Source organism: Equus przewalskii, chromosome 29 (genome assembly GCF_037783145.1).
Source record: "Equus przewalskii isolate Varuska chromosome 29, EquPr2, whole genome shotgun sequence".
Lineage (NCBI taxonomy): Eukaryota > Metazoa > Chordata > Mammalia > Perissodactyla > Equidae > Equus > Equus przewalskii.
The window spans coordinates 25,375,757-25,395,993 of NC_091859.1; the positions used below are offsets into that span (position 1 = coordinate 25,375,757).

At 40.3% G+C, this 20,237-nt stretch overlaps 1 protein-coding gene across 14 annotated transcripts in view; it reads left to right on the forward strand.

The window, feature by feature from the left end:
• The window catches only part of ANO4 (anoctamin 4), a 381,130-nt gene that overhangs the window by 68,266 nt on the left and 292,627 nt on the right, over positions 1 to 20,237 (forward strand). For 2 of the 14 annotated variants that reach the window (XM_070600731.1, XM_070600732.1), the window contains exon 1: positions 6,877 to 7,365. The exons of 7 other annotated variants lie outside the window; for them this stretch is intronic. Coding sequence is in view for 4 of the 7 variants with exons in the window: in XM_070600727.1 (XP_070456828.1) it covers positions 7,806 to 7,809 (4 nt within the window). In the remaining 3 variants the exon portion in view is untranslated. Of the gene's footprint in view, positions 1 to 6,876; positions 7,366 to 7,594; positions 7,810 to 20,237 lie in introns of those variants that run through there. 5 more of the 14 variants (XM_070600726.1, XM_070600728.1, XM_070600729.1 and 2 more) reach the window with 4 other exon arrangements.

The following is a 20,237-nucleotide window of genomic DNA, read 5'->3' on the forward strand; positions in this document are numbered from 1 at the left end:
AACCATGTCCTTCCAGATGACCATTGGAAAGTAACCTTCATACATTATACAGGATCGCCATGGTTATTTATTTCTTAGGCCTCCTCTCAGGCTGGGCTAGTCAGCAACGGGCATGATGTGGTCAGGCTTGGGAAGATTTCTGTATCTCGCCTGTGAGCCAGCTCCCTGGGAAGAAAAAGAAATTGCCTACATTCCTGATATTCTGAAACCATTTGTTCTAGTTGGTGCTTCAGAGATCAAGGGCCTGGTCACTTTCTTCTCAGGATCAGCTTGGATCAGAGCAGTTTTGACAGAAAAGAAGAAAAATGTGAAATAAAGATCCAGTAAACCTCCTGATTTATTAAATAAACATAACAATATTTTTGCTCAATACTTCAGTTCTAGTTGTAGGTGAGGATCAGCGTGCCATTCTTGCTAATTCCTATTTCTAACGGGAGCAGGAGTTGCATATACTTGTAGATGCCCCTTGTCTCTGGTTAGTATTTTAATGTCTGTTAATGAGTGTTATACATTATTAAATATCTATATAAACTTGAACATTGTGCTACTGCCCTGGGTACTATATTAAGTGACCTCTAAGATTTCATTCCCACTGAATAGTCAAGGATAATTGGAACTTTGTGCAGATGTAGAGAACGTGGGAACAGTTGTACAAATATTGGTCATGCTATGAATATTCAAGAAATGTATGCCGAGTACATATTATGTTCTAGACACTATTTTAGGCTCTGGAGACACAATGGGAGCACAAAAGAAACAGTCCTTACCCAAGAGGAGCGTACATTATAGTGCAGAGAACAAACGTTGAACAAGCAAGCAAATAAACAAGCTGGTTACAGACAGAGAGAAATGGTATGAAAAGAGGTACGAGTGTGCTGGAAAAAGATTGGCGGGGTCAGAGAAGCCCTTCTGATGAGGTGACATGCCAGGATCTAAGGAAAAGGATGGGGCAGAAGAAACACAAACGCAGACCCTGGGGTGGGAATGAGCTCTGAGAGTTCAAGAAACAGAAGGAGGGCAATGGTGGGGTGTATGTAGATAGACTTAGGGAGAAATGGCTGCCTTTCCAACTGGTCATTGAATGCTTATTAGAAACTCATAAATATAGTAGATGTACATGTATGTAGAGAGAGGCCCCATCTCATTCAACAACATTGTGAGGTAGGCATTGTTACTGCCATTTCCTAGATGAGGGAACTGGGTCTCAGAGACCAGGTCTGCATTCCTAGGAAGTAGCAGAACTAGGATCCGAGTCAGGCCGTCCGACTCATCTAGCACCTGACTGCCACCCAGCAGAACTGAAGCAGGCAAGGCACTTGGAATGACTAAGTGCTGAGTCATTGGCCTCCCAGGCTGGCTTTCATACAGTACCCACCTTAACAAATTTTGTGATGGCTTTGCTGGGATGTTAACAACAATTATCAAACAGTGATGACAGCACTGGCAATAATGAGGCCTACTACCTCATACTTTTATGATCTGTAAAGTACTTTACCATATAGTTCCCCATTTGTAGCTCAGAAGGAGCCCTCAAAGGTAAGCAGGGCAAGTTTTCCTCTTCTCACTTAGGTTAAGAGATTACCTGAAGTGACACAGGGAACAGGGCTGGGACGTGGCCTCCTGCTTCTAATCCAGGAGCCTTTCCTTAAACCACAGAAACTCTTGAGAGAAGGGGGAGATATATGTAAGATGTAAGTTTATAGTCTCTCTGACTTCCAGAAAACAAATTTGTACTTCCTTCCAAGTGCTTTTGACTGAAGAAGCAGCGTAAAAGATGGACTCACTCATCATGTGTTTACTGAGCAACTATTGTGTGCCAGATACTGGGCATATCAAAGGATTCCAACTAAATAAGTTAAAAGGTACAAATTTAGCACAGTGTTATTTGCCCTGTAAGACTAGAAACAAATGCAATAGAAATAAAGAGGAAGAAGTAATTAAGTCACTTTGGGGAATTTGGGGAAGGCCTTACCAAGAATATGGCAGTAAAACTGGTCCTTGAAGGATGAACAGTAGGGTATCTCCAGGGATAGAAGCAAAGAAGGTTATTCTAGGAAAAACACATTACTACCCTGATGAAAGAATATGGTATCTGTAGGGAGTAGTAAGTAAACATGTGTATCCAGAGCATGAGGTATATGGTAAGTAATAGTGGGAAACGATGCTGATAGACTGAAGTCTGATTGCAGAGTGCCTTGAATGCCAGGCTCAGCAGGTGCTGTATTTGGACTGCCCATCCTAGGTTTGTTAGCAATGGAATGGCATGATTATATTTGCTGTGTTTTAGAAAGCAAATACTATTGGCAAGGGGAGGTTGATTGGAACAGGGGAAAGGTTGGAAGCACTGTAATACTTTAGGAGAAAGAACGGTGCCCTGAATTGGTTGTACAGTCCTCCCTCAGTATCCACTGGGGGATTGGTTTCAGGACCCTGGCAGATAACAAAATCCCCGGATGCTTAAGTCCCTTGTATGAAATGGCATAGTATTTGTATATGAGCTATGCACATTCTCCTGTGTACTTTAAATCATCTCTAGATTACTTATAATACCCAATACAATGTAAATGCTATGTAAATAGTTGTTATGCTTATTGTTTAGGGAATAATGATAAGAAATGCCTGTGTGTGTTCAGTACAGATGAAACCACTGTAGGCCTTTCAATCCGCTGTTGGGTGAATCCGCTGATGTGGAACCCACGGATAAGGAGAGTAGACTGTAATTCCTAATTATGTATTGAGAAATGTGGCAGTATATTGATGAGACTTAAGGACTAATTAGATGTGGAGACACACCAACTGGATTTTGGGTGCACACACTAGTTTTCCATTGTACATACACACATTCCTTATTTGGGCCTCCCCAGACTCAGCCCAGTTCTCCCTGAGTCTTCAAGCCAGCCATTGATTGATTTATTATTTATTTATTTATTTTTGAGGAAGATTAGCCCTGAGCTAACTACTGCCAATTCTCTTTTTGCTGAGGAAGACTGACTCTGAGCTAACATCCATGCCTATCTTCCTCTACTTATATTTGGGACGCCTGCTGCAGATGGCTTGCCAAGCGGTGCCATGTCCACACCTGGGATCCAAACTGGTGAACCCCTGGGCTGCTGAGAAGCGGAATGTGCGAACTTAACCACTGCGCCACCAGACCGGCCCCTGATTTATTTTTCTATACTCAAAAAAAGAAAAAATTAGGGGCTGGCCCCGTGGCCGAGTGGTTAAGTTCGCGTGCTCCGCTGCAGGTGGCTCAGTGTTTCGTTGGTTCGAATCCTGGGCGCGGACATGCACTGCTCATCAAGCCACGCTGAGGCAGCGTCCCACGTGTCACAACTAGAAGGACCCACAACGAAGAATATACAACTATGTACCTGGGGGCTTTGGGGAGAAAAAGGGAAAAAAAATCTTTAAAAAAAAAAAAGAAAAAATTATAGGTCTGTGATCTTATGGATTCTCTCTTATGATTTGATCTTCGATGATCCCATAGGATTCTTCTGGCTAAAGAAACGCTGAGTGCAGACAAACGTTTGAAGACTTGGATGCCATGACTATATTTACGTGCTGCAGATTATTTGCCTTTTATGTATTTGGAACTGTTGTTGCATATTTGAGAGCCTGCCTACTAAGCACTTTGGGGAAATTCTTCTCAGCCAGTGACCTCTGGTAGGGAAATATTCACAGAGCAACCTGTTCCCTTTCTATTTCAGGCCTTCCCTGAATGCTGAAGGAGAATTTAGGTATCAGATAAGGGACTATACTGTAATGTTTGTGTCAGATCCCACACTTTTCTGGAATACTCTTTCCTTCTACTCTTCTTGTAATTGAGGACCACTCATCCTGGCTTTAAAATGTAATGTAGGGTCAGAGTTGGGAGAAATAAATAAACAGTTGCAAATTGTTTGCTCCTTATAAGCATCAAGAATTCATTTCTGTTGCATAAAAGGACTACATTTAATCTCGGAGGTAAAATGAGTTTTTCTTCTTTAACGTGGACTTGTCTCACTCCTACTTCACCCAAATTCATGTAACACTGTGGGAAAAGTCCCCAAGTAATCTCACATGTTTAGTTATTTTGGAGGGCCTTTCTTAGGTTCCCACGGAGAAGAGGAAGCATTTTGAGGCTGTTCTCATTTATAGCCCTTGCCCTTCAACCTCTCTGCACCCCACTTACTCTGATCAACGTAATAATATTCACGTCCTAGGAGTGCTGTGAAGACTAAAAGGGATATGTGAAGTCACTAGAATAAAGTCTGGCATGAAGCAGAGTTCAGTAAATATTAATTGCTTTAGACACTGGCTTACAGAAGTTGGATAAAAGACGGGCTTTTTTCCTTAGGGAAATTATAACTTAGTTTTAAAAACCATTGATTGGCAGAATGTTATTTAAAATTCCTTGATTCTCATATCTCTGTTAACAGATTCTGATGTAAAAAATGGAGTTACACAGCCATTTGCCCTCTTGGTGATCTAGAAAATGTTTTTACTTTTCCTCTTCAGGCTGGTTTACAGAGAGTCGAACCCAGTTTCTGTGTTGGAAGACTGAGCTTTAAGAATCCTTCTCTTCTACACTTTCAGACTTGTCATTCAGACTTTTTAGCTCTATCAGCAAGCTGTTCTGAAGCAAATTTCCTGAAAAAGCTATTTTTTCTTTTTAACAAATGGCAGGTATAAGTACATAATTCAAAAATCACCTTGCAGTCTTAAAACAGGCATTGAATCATGCTTTTGTGGCCAGATTCTCTTGGCCATTCAAATGGCCATCTATAAAGTATTTATTGAGAACCTATAATGCGTTAAGTACTGGTGATACACGTGAGCAAGATATGGTTCCTGAAATTGTCCCAAGTTTAATTGACTTGGATAAATATCTTGTGCTTTACAAAAATTTATTGGTGTTTGTTGCTATTGTTTCTATCATCATTTGAGGAGGTAGGAGTGGAGAAGTGGCCAAATTTTAAAAATTAATTGCATTTGAGTAAGTGACTGAAATACCATTCTCAGTGACCTAATCGTTATATAGATGTGCAATTATTTCATCTACTAAGTAATTTGTACTTCTGCAGTTTTATCATTTTCATGCTTCATTATCACCCTATATATTCAAGGTATTGAACCTGTTCCATAAACAGTATTAATCTCAATTACTTTGGGAGCTTTAAATATTATTCCCTCATTAAATATATTCTTTGTTATGCTGCCCATGTTTTTGCAGCGTCAGAAGCTGTTGATGCTGATAAAAGCAAACATTCAGTTAAAAAACCTTTTCATGTTTTAATTAGATTTTAAAAATTTGTGTGTTTGTATTTCTCAAATGGTTTTGGTTATGGAAAGCACCTCATTAGGCTAGTTTAGAACTTTGAGTCCAAAGTCCAACCTCATGCCTTGGTTTGGACTTCAAGTATCTGAGGCACATTAAAGGAGTAGAACGTTCTCTGTCTTTGACAAGAATCACAGTGTTGAAATTTTGACAAGAAGACTTAACATTTGTCTTGGAGACTATAAACTTCTTGAAGGCAGGGCCTGCCACTTCCATCTCTGTACCTCTGACACATAGTTGGGTTGTTCTTTAAATGTTAGCTAATTGGAGTTGAACTGAATAATAAAACAGAGTTTGAGACTCAGTCTCCCAGGTTTGCCTTATCTCATATACATAGGATAACCCTAGCAAACTATCCTTTCTTCTTTGTTTCAAAAATTTCATTTTATGTTCATCTTTGATGTGAGACATCTTTCTGGCCTCCTGCTGCAACTCCTTTGGGCGGCAAGTTAGCTGCTTCCTTGCAGGCCAGACCTTCCTTTCAAGCTATGGTGTTCAGTCTCCCCAAAGTTGGCTTGCCTCTGGGTAGAGACTGCAACAAAATGTCCAAATTAGCTTCAACTTCTGAGTAAAAACAGAACTAAAATGGAAAACTCTATCATGTAAGCCACCTGAAAAACAAACCCAGGGACCTTTGTCTCTTCCTCCTAACTCTTGGCTAGCACAAGAGAATCTTTTCTGCAAAGATAAAAAGATGACCCAAGACAATCTCTCCAAATTAAAAAGTTCTGAAGTTTTACTGTGGAGTCCAATTCAACTGGCATTTAACTTTAGAACCTCCTCCCCTGTCTAACTGAATCATCACAACAAAACCAAATTATTAAATATATACGTACTAAGTTTATAGGTACAGTATCAAAGCAGAATGGGAAAAAGGCAAGTAGGGAAAGTGTAAAATTCTCCACTCCTCTAGGTGCCACTAAGGGATTTGTTCCTTTTGCCTCTTCCACTAGTCTAGCTCAGAGTCCCTCTCACTTTAGTGTGCCTATGGATTATAGTATAGGGTTGTTTACCCCAAACCACATACTCACTTTCTTGTGGGTGGTTTAAGAGACCTCAAAGGGAAATGTTAGCTATCTTTGTAAGCTCATCCCTAACAAGTACTTCTATACATATATTATACAGGAAAAGGAATGAAACTCTCCAGAGGCAAATTTCTGGGGAGACCTTTAACCCTTTTCTGTCCAGACTTTCCCTTGTGAAATAGGGAGCCAGGTCCCTGGTCATCTCATCCAGCACCTTGGGCATCAAAAGCTCACATGCAAAGTGCTACTATTGTACTCACAGTGACCTCTCGGGGCACATGAGCAAGGTTGTCTGTCTGAGATGCTATTAGACGTCGTTTAGGGTGGGTTTCAAGTCTGGCTTCCCCCAGAGATGCTGTGGGATATGTAGGAAACTTCCTGAGTGGCTGATGTATCTATGGGGCTTTGGATCTTGTTTTTAATAACAAGCAAATATTTCCAGCAACTAGGTGGAGGGGTAAGATGCCAATCCTGCCAAACTTCTGTGGAGGCGGGGGGCTGTCCTGCCTCTCTCAGAACCAGCTGTCCTCTGGTGCTCTCTTGTCACACTGACACAGCCCCCCCTGGCTGGGCTGATTGGTCGCTGGCAATAACTGATATGGAATACTGATATTCTCACTGGCAGTTCCTTCCTCTCCAAAGAGGCTCCTTTCCGCTCCTCTTCTGTCTTTCCTGACCCCAACGTGGTGCCCAGCCTCCCTGACCTGCCACCCCTGCACCGGGGGGAGGATGAGTCCTGGGCGTGATGCTCTGAGACAGCGGTGAAATCCACCAGGCTGCTTTCGCTCCGGCTCGCTCTCGGGAGAGTCCTGATCCAGACTTCTCAGGGTTTGTACAGCACAGGCAACTGCATGCGGGCCCGAGGGGTGGCTGAAAAGGACTTGTGTGTGGCAGTTTTATCGCCTTTCATCACTTTGCCGGCCTCATCCCCAGCCGTGCCTGGAGCTTGACAGTGGATTTCTTTCTGCCTAAGACGCTGAGGAAGGATCCCTTCTCCTTCTGTTGACTCTTTCTATTTTTATGGTAAGTGCTTGCATTGAAATAGCTGCTCTGCTGCAGTGAACTGAACCGTGCTCGCTCGCTCTCTTCCCAGCTAGGCTTAGTGACCTTCTCTCTGCGTTTCTCCTGTTTTCATGGATCCATGGCTGGAGTGATCCAGCTAACTAAAATGCCAGGGGTCATTTGTCTGAATTGCTTGTCTTTTTATTTTTTTCGAAAACCCGTGCTCCTCAGCTGTGATGGAAACAGAAGCATTCTCTCTTTGTCCTTGAAGCAGCAGCCAGGGAAATGTGTTCACAATGGTAAACTGCAGCAGTGTGCAGGGAATCTGTGGAGGGTGACTGACAAATCTGGGCAAGTTGAATCCTTCGCGTGCTGAGGTGCACTCTCTCAGAATCCAGAAGGGCCGGGGCTGATCGGCCCGCATAGCAAACTATTCCATCTTTCCGGGTGAAGACGAGCACATGTGTGAGTTATGTTGGAGTCTGCTGTGGGCAGCGGCGCTTTATGCCCCTGCCGGTGGGTCCAGAATGACCCTGTATCTTGTGGGCTTTACCACTTGGGCAGTAACATTAGCAGTGGGAGGAATCCTGCTCTGGTGGATGGAGTAATTCATGATCTCATTGCTTCTTTCCCTTTGGAATCTCAGGGTGCCTGTTGTGCAAACCATATTTTACATCCTCTTTAGAGGGTGGAGGGGCAGTGATGATAGGAACATTTTTGAGTTGACAATATAGTTTCATCCTCCTGCTGGGAGGTAAAATGCTTTGAGGCTATTAGAATGGTTAGACTTTTCTAAGAGAAAATATGCTGGTTTCCGAGGAGAAACATGCATGTTGCAGCATCCACAGGCAGATTGCTTATTCCTGGGCACTACTGTTAGAATAGTGTTCTAATTTTTCATCTGGTCTTTCAAGGCTTGCTGCAGAGAGCACCACAACTTCAAGTTGTTTATTGGCTGCCTCCTGAAGTCCAAGAGAAACCAAGAACATTTTGGTATATTTCTCAGCTTGTAGAGCCTGTGGTTGAAGGAGTCTCTTCACAGGGAGATTTTCTTTGGTTTTTTTTTTTTTTTTTTTTTTGGTAGCAGGTGTGTTGAGTTATTTTGGTCAACGCAGCATTCCAAAGGATAAGCTCCACAGTTGTAATTCTTAGTTCTTTTCCTGTGTTAGGCCTCGGAATGGGTTGTCTTATTTGATTTTGTGTGGGTTTTCCACTTGTGGTTCATTTCACTCTAGGGAGGGTTCCCAACAAATGTAATTCAGCTTTAATTTGTAAGATATTGTACTGATACATGTGACTTTTTTTTGGTAATAAATGAGGGAAAAAAATGTGGGGTGAAATTTCTCGTCTCTCCCCCTGTTGATTGGGAGTTTGGAATGTAAAGTTCCTTACTGTCTTCCTCATTCTCGTCACTTTTGTTTCCACTGTCTGTTTGGATTTTTCTTAAAATAGTGGTGATGACATCAGGCATATGCTTTAATCCTGTTCCCTGGGCCCTAAGTAGATACATTAGGGGTTTTGGTTTTGGTTTTTGGCGGCGGGTTCTTTGCATATATGAAAGCATACATGTAAATATCCTCAAATTCTTGCTCTTTATTTAAATGATAGCCCAGTTCCAGAGTAAAAGAATCAAAGGGTTAACAGCCACAACAACAAATTAGGATCCTTGCAGACTGTGGTCTCTGAATCCTTAAATGATGTTTGAATTACTTTTGGTGTTGTTTGGATCAGCTGTTCTAAGATCCACTTTTTCCTACACTCGATTATGGCTCATAGCAATATTGTGATTTGACTGACAGACTTCTCTGCTTCCTTTGATTTACAATGCATAACTGTTTACTTTCATCTGTAATGGTGTTTTCTTACTTTGCTTAATTTTTTTTATCCAATTGTGAGGATTTTTACCAGATGCCTGGCAACTCAACTTGAGGTATTCATCAAGATGGAAAGAGTTGGAATGAGCTTGGTGTCATGGAAATAGACGCCGTATTTCACACTGCAGGCAATTTCAGATTCATTTAGAAAATTTCATTTTAGTCAGTAGCAACTAGCTTTGAGAGACAGAATTCCTTAGGCTTCCTTTACTTTGCTGAACAGAATATTGATCTATGTGATCAGAATTGTATATATGTGCCAGCATCTACACAAATAAACTGTTTACCTGTGACTATTACATATAAATATTCTTAATAGTTGTAGCATGCTCATTTAGAGAATAGAAGAAAAATTCCTGAGGTACTGAGATATTGCTTAGCATCCTCTAGCTAGCTTTTTGTTTTTTTTGGTGATAGGTATTTCCCCATTTCCCACATCCCTCCTCCAGATAAAATGCCTTTGGGAATTTCTTTGAATTGGGAAAATGCATTCTTCAGCATTTCCTTGTCTAACAGCATGGAGTCATGTTAATTCCTTTGCAGGGTCTCTGAAAGCAACGCTGAAAACTACTGCAGGAAAAATTGATAAAAGCTATGCTGAGTAGGGACAGGAGCCTCTTGGTGTGATGAAGTCATCGCAACATTTTATATGTGTGTGTTTATTTAGCTACTGTGCCTTGCAACTGATTTTGCTTGCAGCCCTAGCAAATTGAAGTTATTTGAAACGTGTCTAGAAGAACCTAGAGTGATGTAGGTGCAGGTATTCATTTTTCACACTTCTTAATCATAGCTATCATTAAAAGAATGCTCTCTGTTTCTTTGGTGGTGTGTTAATTTGAAACCTGCAGCTTCAGTACTCTCCATTTTTTATCCTCTTCCTTTCTGCTTCCTCTCTTTGGCGTTTCTTTATATCTTTCTTTATGTGATGTGCCGAAGTGTACACATAGAAACTCAGACAGTGAAAATTGATGATTAACGAAGAGTTGGTTACATCTTCTCTTTTAGTAACCAAACTCCAGTGTGCAGCCTGTAATCATGTAACTGAGAGAAGAAATTGCCCCCATTAATATAAAGATAACCTCACACTTCTGGAGGCATTCTTGTCATTGAAACTATTTTCCATAGTTGATTACCAGGACCAGAAATAGAATCAGTTTTGCATTTTAATTAATGACATTCTAGATCTGTCTAGGTTGAACTGCCCTCAAATCTTGACATGTTTACTATCTAAAAGGTCTTTGTGTTAAGAAGGAGAGTTTATGGGTGATACAAAGTAAAATCATTTGGTTATGGAATACAGCTTTTCTTTGGGAATTGTATGAACTATATTATTAAGGTTGTTGGCTGAATTTTTCTGTTGCTTTTTCCAAGATAATTAAGTCAATATATTCTCTTTAGTGTCTCTCCATAAGTGTTTTTTTTGCAGAATAAAAAGAGTAATGTACAACTCCTACATAAAGCTTCTCAGAGGGGAGACTGTTCTTTAGCACAGATTCAAAACTACTTCTAACACCAGCTATGGTGATCTACTTTGAAAGGAACTTGCTATTCAATTGGCAACTCAGACAGATTGTATGAAATAAGAGAAATGCTTCATGAGCTATGTTGAATACTGCATTTTTGATCTGCGCCTCTCTACTGAATTCATTTAGGACTATAGTCACCAGATCTGCTTCACAGAAAAAAAATCATGTCCTCAGGAGCATAATAATCTAGCCAAACTGTCATAAATGTTTATGTTGCAAGTTATATCTCTTGGGTGGTAGAAGGAGATGGCAGAATTTTGGAGGAGAACCAAATCACAGCCCCAAAATAATGCAAGACGAAAGGGGAAAATTCTTCCCTATATTTAGCATTTAATTCTCCAGTTGGGCTGTTGGCTTTTAAGTCTGAAGAGCCAATAAATTGTTAAAAACACATAATGACAGGTTTTGTGGGCCTTTTCTCTAATAGAAATCTTTGACCCTTAATTAGGCATCTGCTGAGTGACCTTTTGGCTTGTGTGAACCAAGAGCCATTCTTATAGAAAGCAGACATATTGTAATACAGCAGGAATTCACTTACTTACATTTTTCCTGTTGGTCTCCCACTGGGGACCTCCTGTGAGTGTCAGAGAGGGAATGAGTGTCTGGAGATCATCAGAGAGCACAGCCAGTCACAGTGGGATGTCTTCAGGACCCTGAGTTTCCATCCAGCCACTAACTGGCTGTGAGACTCAAATTTATGTCTGCTATATTGAGCTTGGACCAGATAATCTCAGAGGGCTCCCTCAGCCATTAAAAATTGTGAACTGTTATTTTACCTCTATTTTTTACTAGATGGATGATAATTTCTAAAGCAATTGACCCAGATGAGACATTCCTAGAAGGGTAGGCTGTACCTTCTCTTAACCCTGCAAAACCCCCCAAACTATGGCAGTGACCTGAGCATCAGAATTAGTCAGAAAAGTGTGATAATGGCGAACCTTCATAAACAGGGTTCATGTGTATATGATGACTACCTGCTGCCCCTGGGACATTTTGAATTCTCTCACCTTACCATCGAAAGGGACCTTGAGGAGCATCTTACCCACTTGCTCACTTCCTAGATAAGGAAGCTAAGGTCCAGGGACATTAAAGTGACTTCCCCAGGGTTGGAGACCTGGTTAGCACCTGGGCAAGACAGTTTAGTGCAATGCGCCTGGATTTGCTCAAACTCCTGCTCCATTCCTGGTGTGGGGCCCCTTCCACAATACACAGCTGCCACTTACTGTGTCATTCATTGCTCACAAAACTGCTTTGTGGCATCTAACTCACTGGTGTCCATTATTTCTCGGTTCACTTCATGCAGATTACGTGGTTGTACCAGTCAGAGTGAGTCACATCAAGCAAATGTTTAGATAATGTGTTCATGCTTGTGTGGAAATGTATTTTTTCATACTGAAATTCTACTTTTCTTATGAACACTTCAAGAATTTTTACAAACACTGTGCTTAGTTTTTTTTCCCCTCTGAACTTCAACTATTTGACTATTTCTATTTTGTAGAGGGGGTGGTGTTTATAGATTGATTCCTTCATCCATTCATTCACCTAATACTTATTGAGCACCTGCTGTGTCCATCCTAATGTTAAGCAGTAGGGATCCGGGGATGAAAGAAGTGGATGCGGCCATTGCTCTGAGGGAGTTCAGAGTCTAGCTATGCTTCATGGAGTTTATTGTCTTTTGATTCGCAGCCAGGGATCTGCTTACTGTTTCACGCAGTTTCTCAAAGAATCCAGTTGAAAAACAGTTTCCTTGGGCAGTTTTTGCCTGTGGTTATTCTCCTGAGAAGTTCTTTTCGTAAAAAGGCACCTCTGCTGTCATTGCAACGTATCTTCCAGTTTTCTAAAACAGTATTTTTAGCTCCTGATTTTGTTACTTGACTGAACAAAAGAGATTAATTAGCTAAACTTGTTTGTACTATTGTTGTGATTCATGAATGAAAGTTCCATTCTTTGGTCAAAATAATCTGTTTCCTGGAATCCTAAATTGATAGTCTGGATAGCACAGTGTCAATGGAACTAATTGCAAGTAAAAGACCAAATTCCTTGGCCTTGCCTACCAGGCCCATTATAACGTACAGCCCTTGCTTCCTTGTTCTGCCTTTTGTTCTGTAGCTCCTATGGAATGTTCCAGAAGTAACAAAATATTTGCACTGTCCAGAAATAGGCAACTTTGACTTGCCTCTGTGCCTTTGCCCATACTGTTCCTCTGCCTAGAATGTCTTTCCTCTCTTTCTTCAGTCTAACTTTCAAGGCAAGTTCAGATGCCATCTCCCATGGAAGCTTTTTGACACTTACCGCCTTTATTGACCCCCATCGCCCAAAGCTGAGTAGGTAAACCTTGTCTGTCTTCTTACATCCCTCAGTACAAAGATCTTATGCGACTTGATAGACTATATTGTAATTGTCTACTTGGCTTTCTGTCTCGAATAGACATTTTGTTCCTTAAGGGCAGGGACTGTATTTTCAACTAGGCCTAGTTCAGTGACTGTTTTAGCAGATACCCAGTAATCCCTGGACAAACTCACTGAGAATCACCACATAAAACCTTTGGTGCTGGTATTGGCGACTACTGCTCTATGTGAAGAACTTAATTTTTCAAGACAATGTGACTGTATGAATTGTAGTGAGAAGGGTAAAGAGATTGGCAGCCATCCTGATGTAGTCCATTAGAAATTCTATGCAAAATCCCACAAAATGTCTCTGCCTCCAAATGAGTTTCAATAAAGTAAACAACAAGAATTTATTAAGTGTCTTCTATAAGCAAAGTATTGTGTCAGGTCCACAGGAATGAAAGATTATAAAAAAAAAGGCATAAATCCTGTCCTCCGAAAGACCACAAACTAAAGTGGCATTTTTCCATGTGTAAATGACCTGGTTACAAGGCAGACTGTTAGAAATAGAGATGCTAGGAAGCTGTAGACTTGCAGAAAAGGCAGGGTAGAAAGGGCATTCCAGACAGAGGGCTGGCTTGAGCAAGAACCTAGAGATATGAAGGTGAAGGTGAGGAGCATTTGGGCGGAGGAGACGGAAATGGTATCAGAGGATCTGGATGGCAGTTTATTATTTCTGAAAGTTGGGAGGTAATTAATAGGGTCTAGAAGAAGCCAAATGGAAATTTGTTTGGAATCCCTCCTCAGGTTTCATTAAATCAAAAGTCTGTATTCATTGGAGGGAGAGCAGTTGCTCAGTACATAACTGCCTAAGACATTTGATTCTCACCCATCCCTTTTGCCCTTGAGCGTACGCTTTGACATTCAAACTCATCACAAGGAAGTGAAGCCAGTAAATCTAACCTAAATCAATCAGTTTAGACCTAGAGAGATGGAGGTCACTGAAGTGCCTGTTAATACACTGCCCAGAGTGTAAAGAACCCCACGGCCCTCTGGTGCTTTATCACTAAGAACTTAGTTGTTTCTTTTTCTTTGGCAATTAACTTTGTGCTGTTTACAAGGAATACAATCATTTTATGAACCAGTGGGGATATGCATGCATGAGCTAGTTTTCTGTAGGTGAAAAAGTAGCTTAGAAAATTCTATCTGTAATCGGTTCAGGTCATCTCCGAAGTATGATTTCTGCTGTGCCTCTTCCTTCCTTTTCCCCAAAAGAATCAGGCAACATATGTTTAGGGAGTGGTAAGTTAAGTTTTGTGCTTCTCAGAATTGGATCTGATCAGATAACTCTCCACCTTGAAAGTGACCTAAAAGAATTGAGCAGTTGCGAGGAATATCTCTAAATATTTTGGCCAGAGCATGAAAGCAAATAAATTTTGTTTATTGAGCAATAGATGAGATAGAGAAGAAGCTTCATTCATTCACTCACTCAACAAGTACTTACTGAGCGCTTACTCTGCTCCAGGCACACTTTTAGGAAATGGAGAAATAACAGTGAACATAACAGTCAACATCTTACCTTCATGGAGCTAACATTCTGGTGGGAAGACACAGACCAACATGTTAACTAATACAAAGCATGTCAGATGGTGATAAGCACTATGGAGAAAAAGAAAGGAGAGAATGTTTTTGCTGCTGTTATCTTTGCATTTGGATTTTCTTTCCATTTATTTAACTTACCACGCACTATGTTTAAATTATTTTCTTTTCTCCATTTCATTGTTTTTAGCTTACTAATTTTGTATTTTCTGACGAGTCATAAATGATGATATCTTGCAGATTTTTTGCCCCTAGATAAGCTCAGCTGTTGAGACAATTGGGAGTACTATGAGCAAAAGTTATCAGGCATTTAGTTCTTGGATTGATTTAAAGGAAAAGAACTATTGACATCAAAACTCATGAGTGTTTTTCGCAAGGGTTAAGTCAGAATTTAGATGAAGAACGTGGGATAGAAATGGATCTGTGTCTCACCTGAGCCTGAGGGCAGCAGACTGGGCTGTTCTTCTGGGAGACCGGGAGCTTGAGCTTAGGGAGCTCCGGCCCTGGGAGGGGACAGAGAAAGGGTGGACGTCACCAGTGAGCACAGCTCATTAGTAGAGGGAGATGGTGAACTAGAAAGTGAACACACCAGAAATTTAGCAAGAATTTCGCTTTGGGAGGAAGGGGCGGGAGGCAGATAAAGCCAGTGAGACACAAGTTTATCAATGAGCAATATTTACAAAAACAGGTTCTGCCTAACGTAGAACATCTGGGTGAGTTGGTTAACGGAAACGGTGCCTTGAAACAAAAAGCAATATTTATGGATTTCCAAAAATTCCCACTCTGTTCCATGTGGTCTTTAATTCAGCATCAGTATTCCATTCTACTCCAAGCAAGCTTTCAGTCAGTACTTTCTACTTGCTTCTAAAAGAATTAGGATTTGAAGGAAGATATCTCCTGGGGGTGGAGAGCCTGGGCTCTGGGGCAGACAAATTGGTTCCCATCCTGCCTCTGCCATTTACTCACCTTTGGACCTTGGGCAGGTTACTTAGTCTCTTTGCATATCATGGTCCTCAATTATAAAATTGGGGCTAACAATCCCTGCCTCATAGAATTATTGTGGGTATTAAATGAGATGGTACGTGAAAAGTGCTTGGCACAGTGCTGCCTTCCAGATGGTTACACTGCCCAACAATTGTTGACTCATTATTAGTCTCTCTGGTGGTAGGGGTTCGGAGAAGTTCTTGTATATATGTATGTACTTAGCAAAACTTATCTTTAATAATTATGATATTTTCTTCTTCTTGTTTGTGATTAATGATTTTATGATGAGGCTTTATGGAGGGATCTCAGTTTTTGTTATCAGTCTTTTAGATCCTTATTGTAATTTGGAATTGACTTGGATTGCAAATCTCTATCACAGTCATGTATGAACAGATGAATTGGTGGACCAAGTGGCCACGGGGGTCCCCAGGAGGAGAAGCTACTAAACACAGTAAGTCACTTTCTGGCAGGAAAAGACAGAACTGAGGTGGAGTAGAAAAGGAGCAATATGGCAGCAAATATGATTAAATTCCTTTGACTCAGTTGAAATTTGAGAGGGTTTAAGGATGGTTGCTCCTCAAGTGGCATGTAGTCTAGAGAGGCTGTTGCTGCAGCGTAGCTTACAGTTTCCTGGAGAGAATGACTAAGGAGTTGGGATTGGTGTAGATGGGGGCAGGTTGGTTAGGGATGGGTGGCTATGTGCCAATAAGTTTGTAGGAAAGAATTTCAAAAGTGGAATGCCTAGGTCACTGGGCATCTGAGTTAATTTTGATAAATCTTACCATATTGCTATTGACAGAAGGGTGCCAATTTACACTCCCACCAGCAATGAATGAGAATGCCTGTTTCTTCACTCCTAAGCCCACTAGCAAAAAATTTTGATCTTTGTTAATTTGTTTAGTTGAAAAGTAATATCTCATCGTTTAATTTGAACATGTTTTCATGTGTTTACTTTGTATTTGTCTCTTCTGTGAACAATCTGTTCACCCTTTGCAAGCTTGTAAAATTTGAATTTTTGTTGTCTTGATTTTCAAGACCTCTTTATATATTAAAGAAATTAACATTGCCTTATGATTTCCCCCAAATATTCCCCATATTTTTTCATTTGTTTTTGGATATTGTTTATGGTATTTTGGGCATAAAAACTTTTATTTTTATGGAGTTAAATTTGTCATCTTTTTTGTAGCTTTCTGGATTATGAGTAATAATCAGAAAGCCTTACTTTGGAATCATAAAACTAATTCTTCCACAATATCTTTTAGTATGTTTACGATTTTATTTTTGTTTGTCTTTGGTTCACACTTATTTTGGTTTGGTAATGAAATAGAAATTCAATTTTATTTTTCCCCAATTACAACCCAGTTCCCTGCAAACATTTCTAGGATGATGTATCTTTTCCTTGCCTGTGATATGGTAATTCTTGAAAAAGATATTTACTTGGATGAGGGTAGAGGTGTCAAGAAAGGGTAACGTCATCTGTTAAATCCTCTTATGCCATTAGAACTATTTTTGGAGAGTTTTCTCTGTTTTGTTGACTCTGTTTGTTGGCTAGCCCCACACAGTGTTAATTTCTCTAGTTTTATGTGTTTTAATATCTGGTATGCCCAGTCTCCTCTTATTACTCTTTTTTTTCTTCCAGGATTTTCCTGGATCTTCTTACGTGCTTATCTTTCTGTATGAACTTCGGAAATTGTCTAGTTCTAAAAAAAATCATATTTTGGGTGAAGGGTTATATTAAATTTATAGATTAATCCAGGGAAAATTTTTTATGAAATTGAACCAACCTATCCTCAAACAGGGTATATATTCTCATTTATTTGAACTTTTATGGATCTCAATAATGTTTTAAAGTATTTTTCATATATATATCTTGATACTGTTTTTTCTTTAAATTAATTATTTGATATGGTTTTACGATAGGTATGTGTCTAGTCTTCACATATTTCCAGGAGTATTGAGGGATGAGAAGAGAATAGGAGTATTCTTTAGGTACCATAGTATAAATTATTTGGGGAAAAATATTAAATTTGCATAGAGGGATGTGAATGACTTATTTTTTAATCCTCCTTTAAAACCCCATATTTTGAATTGTTGATCTATATATAAAAACATATTTGTTTTAAATTTGCAATTGAATTTAATAAATGTTTTTCACACTCCTAAATTCAGAGCACCAATTGCTGAGATCCTTCTGCAAAGTGTTCTGCAACATTGTCTTATATTAATTCATTTCTCTAATTAACTCAGGAGGCATTTAATGAGTACTTACTTTAGGTCAAGCATTAGGAATATGAATCCTAATGAGACATGGTCCCTTTCATTAAGGCATTTGCTGTTCGCTGGGAAATTGACTTGAAAATAAATAATTATAATAAAATAAGATCATGCGCTTCATGAAAGTATATGCAAAGTGGAATTGGAGTGTGGAGAGGAGGATTTCAGGCTGTCCTGGGGCAATCAGAGAAGGCTTTACTGAGGAAGTGGGTCTGAACTGAGACCATTTAGATGAGTTGCTATCAAGTGGACAAAGCAGGGGATGCTGCTCCAGAGAAACTAGCAAGTGCAAAGACGCTGGGGCATGAGTGAGGTACAAGTAATTTAGTGTATGGTGCTATTGTGGGAGATGAGGCTTAACTAGTAGGCAGGTGCTGATTCTCAAAAGGCCTAATGTGACATGCAAAGGAGATTTTGCTATATGCTGTAGGCACTGGAGAAAATTTTGAGCAGGAGAGAGAGAAGTTCAGATTGTTGATTATATCACTCTGATAGCCATGTGGAGGACAAATTAGAAAGGCATAGGTATACAATGAGGAATACTAGTATGGAGATTGTAACAGAGGACCCAGTGATGGACTATTTTCTATTAAACTGGGGCAGTGGCATTAGAAATGACAGAGGGACCCTATGTAAGATTCATCCAACAATTACTCATTATGGTCTCCTGTAGGCCAGGCTCTGTACTAGGCTCCAGGGATGCAGTGGTGTATAAGATAGATATGCTCCCTGCTCCCAAAGAGATTCCATTCAAATGGGAGGAGACCAACAAAGAAGCTGACAAATCAGCTGATACGTCAGACAGTGGTAAGTTCAATGAAACAGAATGAAGGGGAAAGGGAGGGCTAGAGCACAGTGGCAGAGGAGGAGGCTGGGGGCCAGAGGTCGTGGTAAGTCTTTGATTTCACTCAGAGTGAGACGGGAAGCCAGGGCAGTGTTATAAGTACAGGAGTGCCATGACTTGACTGGTAGCCTTTAAAGAATCTTGCTTGCTGTTCCATGGGTAATAGCAGGAAGTCAGGGTATAATAGGTCAGTTAGGAGGCTGGTGCAGAAATCCAGAAGAGAGGTGATGATGGACCAGGGTGGTGGCATTGGAGGTGGAAAGGGATGGTTGGATTATGGATCTGCCTCCAGACTGGAGCGGAAAGGACTCAGGAAGATGTGCTTAGGAAATAAAATGGGCAAGTATAGATTAGATAACTGCTGCTAAGGAAATATACAATATTTTAAAGGGAGATGAGGAAAGACTGGCTGGGGAGAGCTGCTTTAGCAAGAGCAGTCAGTGTGGCCAGTATGGTGGCTTCTGAACTCTTGCAGGGTTAACTTTTATGCATCTATATACTTGTAAGCCACACTGGAATGTGTGAAATGATTCAAGAGAGAATTCTCAGAATTGCCTTATTCTGGGAGGCTGTGTTAAATAGGGTTAATTGGAAGAATATAAATGGTGTCTACTTTCCTGAGCAATAAAATTGATAAAAAGACTACACTTAAATTTAACTTGAAGCAATTTCACAGCCTGAGAATTTTCAGCAGATAGTAATCAGGGAGCTGATAATATAAGAAATTAGCAGCCCATTTGGATTGACGTGGGAGAGGAATGTGGGGGGCACTGAAAAGGACCTACAGACCATGGATCTTGGGAGTGTGGGAAAAATGAATTAAATGTGGTTGAAAATTATAAATTGCCTAACATTTTACCAAGTGTTTTTTGCTAAAGGAGAGTTCTTTCTAAAGCCTACTTTTCTCCATTAGCAAAAGGTTATAAAATGCTCCTGAGAGTTGAATCATGGCGAGTTCCCTTAGCTTTGGAAGTTATCTTTGAGTGATGCAGGGCTGTCCATTCCAAATACTAAGTATATTTCTGTAAATCATGTGGTGTGTTGTATTGGGAAATTGAAAATACATTCATGAAGGTTTTTAGGCATCCCAGCCAGGAAACCCCTTTTGTCAGACCCTGCCTTTTGAAGGGTTTTATGCTGCGTATAAGAATTTAGATTTCTCCTACAAAACTGAGGATGAAAACCATGCCCAAGACTACCCCGGTCAGTGTGGATGGGGTAAATTTCCACAGTCTAGGATGAGCAGAGATCAAAACTGGACAGGAGTGGAGGCTGCTCCCTTGGCCATACTGATCGAAGGATATAGTTTGACACACTCCAGTTAACTCTACGTACAGTAAACTATACTCAGTCTTTATTGAATTGGGTGGGTTCTTGAATTAACTTGTTGTTGTCATCATAAGTCACAAAATTAAAGAACTCCTCAGTTATTATAGCCAGAGAGATGGATGAGGAGTCCCTCAAA